The sequence below is a fragment of the Protomyctophum parallelum genome (genome assembly GCF_964188405.1).
Source record: "Protomyctophum parallelum genome assembly, chromosome: 20".
NCBI classification, from domain to species: Eukaryota; Metazoa; Chordata; class Actinopteri; order Myctophiformes; family Myctophidae; genus Protomyctophum; species Protomyctophum parallelum.
Window position 1 is genome coordinate 37,739,765 of NC_139718.1, and position 12,866 is coordinate 37,752,630.

General features: G+C 40.8%; 1 protein-coding gene across 1 annotated transcript; it reads right to left on the bottom strand.

Moving 5' to 3' along the window:
• Positions 1-1,835: 1,835 nt before the first annotated feature.
• On the bottom strand, positions 1,836-3,515 carry nkx2.4a (NK2 homeobox 4a; the record flags this gene model as incomplete). Its single annotated transcript, XM_083792722.1, has 2 exons — positions 1,836-2,587; positions 3,110-3,515. 2 exons carry the CDS (start codon positions 3,513-3,515, stop codon positions 1,854-1,856), a joined length of 1,140 nt encoding a protein of 379 aa, XP_083648848.1. The 3' UTR covers positions 1,836-1,853.
• Positions 3,516-12,866: the final 9,351 nt, after the last annotated feature.

Here is a 12,866-nt window from a genome sequence, read left to right on the forward strand (position 1 = left end):
TGGGGCCTTTATAACTTCTAAAATTTGAAATGGAAAGATTGAAAACAGCTGAAAAGTATATATGACAGTGGAATTATTCCAAATGTTACAGTAATGACAAATAAAGAACATCATTTTGTCATATTGTACTACATTTTAATTTAGGTAAGACATGATTATTGTTTGGGATCGATAGTTGAAGTGTTGTACATTTGTATTCATTTATTTAAATTGTATATCTATAGCCATTTGGTTTCAGGGTATTGCATTCAAATTATTTTTTTAAACCTCATTCAGAACCGGCTGGGAGACGATAAATGTATTGAAAACAAACTCGCTAGCAGGCAACAGTTTGGGCCTCAACAATATAGGGAACATGCACACAACAATGATCATGGTTCTTTTTTGTTAATAATGTCAATAGTATTAGGCCTATCGAAGACTCTTCTACATCACTATATTATGACGTATGTTTATATATAGGCTCTTCCTCCACATATACTCTGGAATTATTATCATATCAACTCATCATAAATAATTGCAACGAATTCATTCATCAAGTAGTTTGTAAAAGCTTGAATTCAACCATTTAAAAATCATAACTATATCAATGTTCCAGAGTTTGTTCAAATAGAAAAGAAAATAAAATAGATACGAACCAATTCATTAAAAAAATAACTTGTTAATTCTATTTGCGTTTTTAAAGTTATAGTCTGTGCGTCATAAGTAGATTGTAAGCTTATAGCCATGATGCGTCCATTGTTTATACAGACAATTCAGCCAACAACACCACTCCATGTGAATTATGCCAAACCAGACCTCATCGACCCTGTCTTCCAAATCAATTTGTCCTAAATCAAAACATAATTGAAATCCACTCCAGACAAGACATCAGATTCTATAAATTAATTCCTCAAGACTAGCTCGTATATACACTTCAAGTTATTTATTGTTAACGTTCAGTTGGGTTCGAAACATATATAGGCCTACAGCAGCCTGCATCACGCATTTGTTCGTTTTTTTTAAACTTACAAAAGAATAAAAGAAAGCAATAATAAAGTGGACGTAATACGATTATACAGTTGAAACGCATCCTCCTCGTGTGTGTGTGTGTGTGTGTGTGTGTGTGTGTGTGTGTGTGTGTGTGTGTGTGTGTGTGTGTGTGTGTGTGTGTGTGTGTGTGTGTGTGTGTGTGTGTGTTAGCCAAATATACAGTAACCTACTTTCTTTCAGTCTAAAATGAATACATTAGTTTACAATATTAATAGGATAAAATATCACGTTTACCCCCACCCGCGCCAAAAGAGTGGTGTGGCATTATACTTATAGTATATATATTTATATACCTTGAGGACTTCAAAACCTGATACCAACATCAAACCTCCATTAATTCTTCCTAGGTGGAAAGAGCATCCCACAATATTTCTACATTTAAAACATCGTAAAGGAAGTCCATCATAAACATTGATTACAAAAGGTCCAGAGACAAAAAAAGGAAAAAACACAACTGCTTTTTTCAAGGGCAGCCATTTCGTGAAATTCAAAAAATAGAGTCCCAGTGCCCCCCCCCCCCCCCCCCCCCTCTCTCTCCATCTCTCTGTCTCTGTCAGACATGTCAAGAAAATGTGGCCCCGGCCTCGTGCGTCTGTGCGCGCTCTGCGCGCTGTGCGTCCGCGGCCATCACGGAAAAAAAAGAGGCTCCATTTTCTCGGCGTGATAACGTCAGCCAAAACGTGATATAGTTTCATCATCATCACGGTTAATTTCTTCTCGTATACGTGCATGGGAGGGGGGGGGGGGGGCTCATGATCCGTCAGCAGGTTCATAACAAAAAAACAAAAAAACAGTACTGAAGATTATACTGTAGTTAATTCCTACCACGTTCTGCCGTATAGGAGGTTCGAGCTGACCATGTTGGAGGTGTAATCTACGGCCGACGTGTCTATCTGTGCCATGTTGAGCTGGCTGTGCAGGGACGGCGGACTGGGCGACATGTCGTCAAGGTCCTGGCCCAAAACCACCTGCTGCTGGTTCTGATGCGCGTTGATGACGTTAGAGGAGGCCCCTTGCTGCTGCAGAACCACCCCGTTCTGCTGCTGCTGCTGCTGCTGTTGTTGTTGTTGTTGTTGTTGTTGGTTGGGTGTCGGCGTGTTGGAGCCATTCTGACACGGCTTACCGTCCTTGACCAGCACCGGCACGGCCACGCGCCTCGGGGACTGGTTCTGCTGCTGGCACTGTGACTGCATGTTGCCGCCGCCGCCGCCGCCGTCCTGCTGCTGCAGCTGCTGCGCCGCCTTGTCCTTGGCCTGCCGCTTCATCTTGTAGCGGTGGTTCTGGAACCAGATCTTCACCTGCGTGGGCGTCAGGTGGATCATGCTGGCCAGGTGCTCCCGCTCCGGCGCGGACAGGTACTTCTGCTGCTTGAAGCGCCGCTCCAGCTCGTACACCTGGGCCTGCGAGAAGAGCACGCGGCGCTTCCTGCGCGGCGCGGCGTGCAGCACGGCCGGCACCATGGAGCCCTTGGAGCCGTGGTGGTCCCCCGCCATGCCCGTCAGGCCGCCCATCCCGCCCATGTTCATACCTGTGGAAGGTCCCATGAATCTAGAAACTTAAAAATATATATACATACACGTGTGTTCAATCAGCAGAAATATTATGGTTTTTTTTTTTTTATTATTATCTTTTGCCTGAAGACGGCATGGTGTTACATTTTGGCCTGATAATAAATACCCCCCCTCCATAAAGTAGGCCTACATGATAATGTACGCTTATTATTATTATTATTATTGCATAATAATAATATTAATAGGCTAATAATAATAGGCCTAACAATAATAATAATTTCCTATGACATTATAATCTTTTGTCAAAGATGCTACAACTTAGCCTATACTGCTGTGAATTAGTGTATTTTGAGTTTAACTGTTTAACTTTCTTAAAAATGCTGTGCCACATTGACATCAATAAATATAACATCTTTGCAACATTAAAAATAATTAGACATAAAGTGATTACGAGGCCATTATTTGATTATTTGATCATTTTTGTGCCTTCAAACCCCTACACATTTGAGAATTTTGAAACAAACAAATAAAACAATGCATGCGCATAAAATGAAAGCTCTTCTTACTTGTGGAGTATCTGGGGTCGGGGTTGGCGCTGTACCATCCCGTGGCCGCCGCGCTATTCCTCATAGTTTCCTGGTAGGACGGCAGGTCTCCCATGTTGCCCAGGCTGCCGTTGCAGTATCCCCCCATCGCGCCGTGCGCCGAGAACTGCGAGATGCCGGCGTGGTGCGGCATGTGGTGGTAGGTGGTCGCCACGGCGGCGGCGGCGGCGTTGTGGCCCATGGCGTGCTGCTGCATGCCGGCCTGGCCCGCCTGCGGCTGCCGGTAGGCTCCCAGTGGAGAGGAGAGGTTCCCCGCTGTGTCCATGACACCACCGCCACTACCGCTGAACTTCTTGTAGGTCTCCTCGATTGGACTCAAAATATCTGTCACTGAGAAAGGCGTTGTATGCTTTGGGCTCAGCGACATGGTTCAGAAAGCAAACCACAGGTAGATGGGATGCTTCTTTTTTTTTTTCTCTCTCCTTTTTTTTTTTTTTTTTTTTTCCTCGAGCCTCCCCAGATCAACCACCGTGTTGTTGGATCAGCTCTGCTCCTTGTGGATGGATGGAACTACGTAAGAGCGCTTGTGGCGCGGCTGAGATCCTATTGATCGCCTTGGAGAAGGAGGCGAGCCCAGGGCGCTCTTTAGCGCCCGGTTTATTGTAGCTTTTTACGACAAACACTGGGGGCGGAGCGAGCGTCTCCGAAACGAGCAAAACAATAGTCATTGACGACGATTTTTTTCCCCCTCTCTCTCCTCTTTTCTTTTTTTGGGGGGGGGGGGGGGGGGGGGGGGTGATTGATGAAAACGCAGTTTGCTTCCCCAGCTAAATATATAGTTATAGCCCACTCCATCGACAAGAACACATCTTAATATCGGCAAGACAGCTAGCCTATAAGTCATATAAATGATGCGTCAGGTTGTTTACATCAATAACGCGTATACATTATGTAGAGATCATAGCAATATAGGCCTATTCTGAACTGTCAACACACGTGCTTTGCCTTGCTTGGACTGTCTCCTCCATTGAGTCCAGCAGCAGCACTGCACTGCACATCAGCTGCATGGGATCATGAACTGACATTTATTCTGCGTCAGGGAATTCCACACAGTCAGGAACTCTGAGAGCACTTTGAGCAGACACAAGCATCATCAAAGAGGTACAATGAAGGTGTCCAGCTCATTTAAGCGTCTTAGAGAGAGCGTCAGGTTTGCCTGCTCTGACTACACCTGCTGCACGTGTGCATGTAAACAGAGCTGCTACCTTTAAACGCATTTTAAATCTGAGGCTTTTTTCCCCTTTTCTTTTTAACTTTTATTTAAATATTTTTGAGGGGGGGAAATGCTGCTATTTGTCTGCAAGTTTTGGTGCCATTTGTTTCAAAAAGCTTGCCACCCTGTATAACACACGCAATGTGACTGACATATAGCTCCGTTTACAAAATGCATGCATACTTTCCTCATTTTCAACTGTTTTTAATATTATATTTTGACACTTTGCTTTGTCAATGTAAACGTATGCTTTACCATGCCAATAAAGCTCATTTGAAATTTATTGAAAGGGAACCGGTTTAGGGACTCGAACCTGTGACTATTAATTTAAATCATTTTCACATATTTATAGTTATAAGGCACCTCGAAATAGCCTATATGGCCTATAAGTCTATATAGGCTATACTGGCACAAAACTCCACAATTCAGAAACAGGCTTTCAAGATTTGGAGATCAAATCCTGCATGGGGTGCAGTCATCGATGTTTTTATTTAACAATAACATAATGCAAATTTGAGATGATATGGCATACATTTTAAGACCAGGGAGAGTCTCAAATCCTCAAGTTCAATGGACGCAGTGATGCCACTTCTGCTTATATGTTTGCGGACTTCATGTGAATAAAGAAACTGCTTGACCTGACATCTTAATCTTTGAGTAAACTGCACTGGCGCCAGTGCCAGAATCAACAGAACCACAACAACAGAGAGAGAGAGAGATCAGATACCACACCGGATTAAAGAAAGAAAGAAAACGTCATTGACATGCTGCGTATAATGAATAACAATCAACAACCCATTACTAGCTTATTTGTCTGCATGTTTCCACGCATGGCTGCGTAGGCTATACCATTACAGCCTATAGCAGATATATGAAACATCAGGCTAATGCACATGGTTATCAGTGACCTAATGATGTTCCATGAGGCATTATATCATTCTCATGGGAATATTTGATCACATGGCTCTATATTAGCCTCAATGCAACGTGTTGTTATATGATAACTGCCACTGACATATACAATGCATCATGAGTAGGATTAGTGAATGTATAGAAGTCTATGTATTCATGATTTGCTTTCGTTACTTATTACTAAACTCAACATAATACTAAAACATGCCAAACATAAAATAAATCGTGTGAGATGATATTCCTCGGATATTATAGGATACAAAATTATACGGCTATACGGTCCCAAACTTTGTCAGGCCTATATAAAAGGAATGGCCACATGTTTAAAGAACTTTAATACCACTTCCTCATGCTGGAGAAGAAGGAAATCGTGCATTCGCATGAGAAGCCATCACTAAATGAAATTTAGCACGGCGCGGCACGGCACCGCAAAGTAGCCACCTAAACCTTAATTGAGCAAATGAAGATGTGACATGGTCAGCCATCAATTATGCCGAGATACTGAGACCACCCCGTCCCCGTTTAAGTTGTTAGCGCAATTATAAATAATAAAGCATTGTTCTCGTGCATATTTCAGCAAAACAGGTCGGCATCCTTCAATTATGCGGCTACAGAACATGACGCGCACCCGCCCGCATGGCATGCGCGGATTCATTCACCCCTGGAGTGGGTGGAATTTAAAACGCTCCTCCACGCGTCTCTGCACAGCTTTATCAAAGTTTATAGAAAGTTTTCAAGAAAATATGTGTCGTGTAACAACTTGAGACATCTCTGGCTATAATGTTGATGACAGTGTCCATGTGTTCATTCTGAACCAAACAAGTAAAGTTGATATATATGGAGGTTGATTCAAAAGATATATAGTCACCGATCCACGTTACGGTCTTGATTTGAAGAAAGCCACCGGATGAAGTGAGTGATAACTCTTCGTATACTGGACTATAGAGTCTGGGGACCCCCATGCGGGGTTCATGAGGAGGGGGGTTCCTATAGGGGGTCCCCAGTAAAATTGACAGGATCATGCATGTATAACAACTTTAACCTATACGACATGGCTATTAAAAATAGGAGATGTAGTCGATCTTGATGCTAATAAAATTTTTGAATAATTTTGCTTTACACAAATCTTCTCTTCTGGGGGTCCCTCATGGCACAAAATATTTTCAGCCTGGGGGTCCGCAGTCAAATATGGGGGTCCTTTGGCATGAAAAAGTTTGAGAAGTTCTGCATATATAGGCCTACCTATATAGGCCTCGGTTCTAGGGGTCTGTGAGGGCTCTGTGAGGGTCTCTGTGAGGGTCCTAACACTATGTAAATGACGCAAACCTCTCAACCTTCTGGATGACTGCAGTCAGAGAGCAAGACTAAGACCCTCCACACGAAGAGAAACACACAAAAATCTGACTGCATGCGGCGCCCATGAGGCAAATACTGCTCATCAAATGCCTTATCGTCCCATGCAGCTAACCTTTTCATTATTGATTGATTGATTGATTGGTTAATTGATTGACTGACTGATTGATGAGATGAAGAAGGCCTCTGACAGACGGAGACAAGCATGGTTCGACGCGGTTCAAGGTTTGTTCAAGAAATATAATTCCTAATTTCCTATAGACACTTAGTCATAAAGTATAGGCTGCTTAGATATAAATATAGTCTATATTGTGAAGCTGGTTGTGACATGCCTTTTTTGGCGTGTTTAGTGCGTCAAATAACACGTGTATAAAGTAAAGCTATTCGGCTACCTATACATTTTTATGTCGCACTAAAACAATGGCCTATAGCTAAATAGCTATTGGTTTATCGTGTTGTTTTGGCGTTTCTAAATTAAAACAGCGATTTTATGTTGTTGCATTTCTTTGTATAATTTAGTTATGACTATATGTTTGCTCCAACTTTTTCCACGTTTAATATTTGAAAAGAGAGATGCTTCGCTCGCTGCTGCCTTGACTGTATATATGCCTATTTTGACGAGGCACGTGTCAGATCAGTTTTCTCGTCCTTTTCTAATATTTCAATTCAACAGCATCAAGTCAGAATGTGCTTATTTAATTTAACGTATTTCTGTCGTTAGCTCAGAAATATGTTTTCTCTTATCCATTATAGCTATATCATGCTTTCACGGACAGGCGTGTGTGTTCACGTGCAGCATCGCTTATTAATTAGGCTATCACAATAGCCCATATATATGGGCACAGATAAATATAAAGTAGGTAGGCCTATGAACCAAATCGTCTTATTGAACGCAAGAAAGCAAACTGTTAGGTGCGCGTATACGTTATCTATTATCTGAGTGATGTTACCCTATCTATTCTCTGAGTGATGTTACCGTATATATGGCAATAGTTTTCTCTAAGCGCGGTCGTCATAATCGGAATAATGCACGGAAGCTTTCCGGTCCAACGATTTAAGTGTTATTGACTGCAACATAATCACCGACGCATTTTCTGTATAAGTTCGGATCATAAAGAGGCCAACCTTTCCTCCTCCTCCCCCACTCAGAACAGAACAGCACAGAGCAGCCATCATGCAGCCCACCACCACAGCAGATGGACCAAAGCAAAGCGTGCTGCGGCCGGTCACTGAAGTGCTTTATCCATCATACGGCGTGCTGGTTCAATAACCTGAGAGAGATTTGGAGAGATGCGCACAGAGCCCAGGTCCTGACCTGCTGCCTCAAAGACACAGCCGCGCAACAAAGTGACCGCCGCCGCGCTCTCTCTCTCTCTCTCCCGCCCGCCCGGGAATCAATAGACTTGACATGATGCCACTTGTTGTGTTATATGCTGTGGCCACGGTGCTAAACGCCGGTACACACGCGGCCGGTGCCAAATGGAGCGACGTGACGCATATATAGATTCTGCACTTCACTCACAGCACACCAAATCCAATCTCGCCAAGTTTGAGGTGTGCGTAAAACGCGTATTTTCTTTTCCATCCGTGTGCTCTAAAATCAGTTTACAGATATGCCTATACGACCTCATCCCGTATGATAAAGCCTTAGTAGGCCTACTTCTAGTTTAAACCATAGCCTATAGGTCGTCTAATAGCCTACTATTAAAGACAGAAAGGTGTGTGTGTGTGTGTGTGTGTGTGTGTGTGTGTGTGTGTGTGTGTGTGTGTGTGTGTGTGTGTGTGTGTGTGTGTGTGTGTGTGTGTGTGTGCGCGCGCGCAAACTATAAACTAGATTATCGGGGGCCACATTTCCAACGTTATTTGTCAAAAACATTATTTGGATTTGGTTAACACTTAAATCTAGAAGGCACTTTCACTGGCTGCTATTTATCTTTAAATGCATTTACTTTAACTATACTCTCCCCTCCTGAATATCCAAAACAATATTTACATCCCTTTAGCTCACCATATAATTTGAGGAATTCAGAGTATCCTTATACTTCATTGTCCCCATACCAACATTATAAAGAAGTTGGTCGATGCTTTCAAATAGGCCTACTATAATTAATCTTCTGATGACTGGAACAATCTTCCCATGTTCGTTCCCAGTTCCCTATAGATCGTTTAACTCCTTCAATATCTTTAAAGCCTCTATCCTTATACTCATCTTCAAATACCCTGCTCCTGCTTCTATATATACCTCAGATTGTTCTCTCCGTTTCTTACAAACAAGCCTGTGAATACATGTAATTTAACTAAACTGCATGTGCACGTTTGTATTTGTGTATTCATCATTAATGCATGATACTGCATGTGCATACAGTATATATGTAAGGGTCTGTTTTAGATTTTTGATCTATGCTCATCATCTTCATAGTTTATATACATTAAGTCTTATTCTGTGGGTGAGGGGTGCATGGGAGCGGCCAGTTAAGGCAGAGCTTTCTGTTTTTGTTTTTGTAATGTATGCAGCATGGCCATGGATGTATTTGTTGTATTGTTTTTGTCTATTTGCCGTTTTCTGTTTGCCCCCACTCCGAAAACGAGATGAAGCATCTCAAGGGGATATCCTTTCAATAAAGGTTCATACATTTGATGTAGAATATCAATTTGTTATTTTCGGTTATATTACACTGTGAGAGGAGGCCTCTTTGTTTTTGGGGATAAACTATAGACATTTTATCAAGTTTAATACTTATAGGCCTGCCATGCAACATCCAGAGGTAGCTGTATGTCATATATGTGCTTTATAGCTCCCAAAAGAAAACATTATTTATGGTGTATATATTATCAGTCAAATTATAGTATTTTCCAATAAAACCACATTTTCTGATCGGCCCAACATGGGTATAAATTTGGTATGGAAATCCTGTGCAATAAATTCCGCACCTGCAGTCAGCAATTCCACTTAGATCAAATACTTTGTGTCCTCTTAGCATGCTGAGCGGTCTGAGAGCAGCAGTGCAGGCAGGTGCATTTCTGTTCAGTTGCCACTACTTGAAACAGTGTAGTCGAACGGCTAAGTAGGGTAAAGGTCCTCCCAAGTGGCCCAAGTATGCGACAGGCCTCTTCAAGACCGTATTCTTCTGCGGGAGTTTTCATTCACTCACAATTAATGTCGCTTGATGGACGAAATGATGCTAATAGGGAAGGCAAAAAAAAAACATGGAATTCAGCTATAGGCCATTCTTGGTGGATGTTGTTTGTGTTATGCTTCGGGAAGTCTAAACAATGTGTAGCCCCTGTGGAATTCGATACACCGGAATGACGGTTGAACCTGCAGTCTATTAGCAACAAACAACAGTGGCTGCAGATGTTTGTCTGAATGTTGTCATCATGCACACTGGTTTGTTTGGTGGAAGACTCGTTGCGTTCGGAAAGATTGCTAGAGACGTCTTTATGTGAGTAGATGGTAATCATTTCAATGAGAAATATATATGTATATATTTTTTTGTATTCAATGTGACAAACATATAGCCTATACCTAAGACAGTATTTATTTGTAATCACTTCAGGCATCCAACGTCATGCTGACTGCATGGTTATTATACCACTTAGCTGACCTATATCATTAGAAATGCTGTAAGAGCAATTCTCATACTTCAAGAACATAACTTTAACCAAAATTGGATTCTAAACGACAATTTGTGTTTGCTTTTCTGTAGAATTAAGTAGTCTCAGACATTTCCATGTCACATGACCATGTGCACTAATCTTGAATATTAACATAATGTTCAGAAATGGACTGCAATATTCTCCATAATGTCAAAACTTATAGTCAAGAATTGGAAAAAGATAAACCGCTGCATGCCAACGATAAGAGTTTTTAATAGCACAAAGCTCTTTAACAGTATACCTTTTAAGAGCTCCTTTTGTTCTCTATTGTTTATTTTTTTTCAGTTATCTTTTATCACAACACACAGCGGATCAATGCAGATGACCAAATGCACCAGAACAAAACAAACAGTACTTGTTCTGGGAGCATGGTTCCAAAAGGTGCCTGCGGTCTAGAACACTCCTCAGCAACATTAATTGTTAACAGCAGTAAAACGCATAAACAAAGCTGTTACAGTGACTCAAAGCCCAGAGTTCACTCATAGCTTTGTCACAGTTATTATTCACATGACAAAACGTCCCTGCCAAATCTCTTATAATTTATCTAATTGACTTTGGCTGGTGGGTTGTTGTCATATGTTGAAGGGGGGCGACCTAGCTGAAAAAGTTGTATGCACTACACGGTACACTACACTTTACCACAAAAATAATCTAAATTTATTAAATTTATTTTATGTGCACATCATACAAATATGGTTTATTGTGGCAAACAGCAGGATTTGATTTATTATTTATTAAAACTTGTTAATTAGAATTGAACAACCACCAACCTCCACTCTCTGTGCTGTGAGAATTTATATGTAGCGAATGCAATTATACTCTGAAAGCCTAAAAATTGACCTGTGTCCATTTTGGGGCTTTCAGAGTTGCATTAAGACCCCCAGGGTTTTACCTTGGGCAAACAAGGTGGGGAATGTTTTGTAATTTAACATATGCATGCTTATATTGAAATGTAAGTTAAGTGAATGGTATGTGCACATATACACACACTGAGAATGTTACAGCATACATACTAAAAATATATATATAATAATACTTTTAGTAATTTCTCCTATAATGTTTTATTACATCCCATTTCCCATAATACAAATAAAACACTATAGCATCTCCCAAATATATATATATATAGATTTATTTTCATGCATGTGAAGAATGCAATGTCTGGAATTGAATTCAATTATGAAGAGTTTTCTATGAAAATAATTCAGATGGCTTTGGTTTCTAATGTATAGTGTATCATTTCGCTGTAGCTATTCATTTAGAGAAGTAAGCTGTTGTTAACCTGACAAAGCTTTACATGGTGTTGAATGTCACCCTATATAATTTTCATAAAGGTTGAAGATAAACAGCTTGTTAACATTTGAGTAATTCACTGCAGTCAAAACAGAAGATAAAGGTTCCCATCTGTATAAATAATAATGAGGTGTTCTTAATTAACCAATGTCCATATATTAATATCCCTCTGATGTCACAAAAAGCCTTGTTAAGCATTATTATTTCATAATTCACAGGAATCTCTTTATAGGTCGTAGTAAACTAAAGTAAACTTCCTCCGATTTCATATTTTACAGGACAATGAAGAAAATAACGAATGCTTTTCAAATGACTGGTCTTTTGTCTGACTATATGTATGTGACCGGCATTAACTTCATCCCGTGGCAAAAAACAAACAAACACTATAACCATCGTGTTGAGAAAGTGTCATAACCTATAGTTAAGTTAGTTTAGTCGTCATAATATAAATGTTCCTATATAGTCTCATCAGATTTGTTGTGTTTATAATAGGATGCTTTGGTGTTTGCATTTATGACGCTCAAATTCCCTTTGTGGGTTTCCTTTCCCTCTTCCTCAGAATAACAGCATATATAAGGGTCCGGGACCGCTTCATCTCCATAAACAATCTATGATCCTCAACTTCAACATTACTAGAAAGTATAGAGAAAACCACTGGCTGGCTTATGTTGACAATTTTGGAAGCCATAACTATTAATTTTGACCAGTCCTTCACTTCATGTGGTTACACATGCAGGAGAAAAAAAACAATCCCCAGTGTTAATTTAACTCAAAAAAGAAAAAGAAAAAAAGGGAAGGGAAAATTGGAACCAAATGCAAAACCGGTTCGTTGTGACAAGTTTTGAACATTGCTATTCAAGGTGGAGACTTTGCATGATAATGTATGGGGAGGAGGAGGGGGGAACTTAATCAGACATGGCCTCATGCCTGTAATGTAGGCAAATAGCTGTAATCTGGAACAAGTGTTTCCCGACGTCCATTTATGCCAGAAACCCAATTTTGCTTGTTTCCACGTATCGTATGCCCTGCATGCAGCCTGAAGGGATGGATGGATACATCATGGTGTTAGATGGAAAGTTTGAAGCCACTTAAAAAAGGCTGTGTGTGTGTGTGTGTGTGTGTGTGGAAACTTTGAAATGGCTTTGCAACTCAGCGATGGAAATGTTGGAACAGAGGCATGCAGAATATCAATGAGATTGTTGTACCATATGCATGTTTGTCCCCCACTTTGAAGCCACCATGATGGTTTTATATCCACTGGATGTCATTATGCCGCTCAATGCATGATAA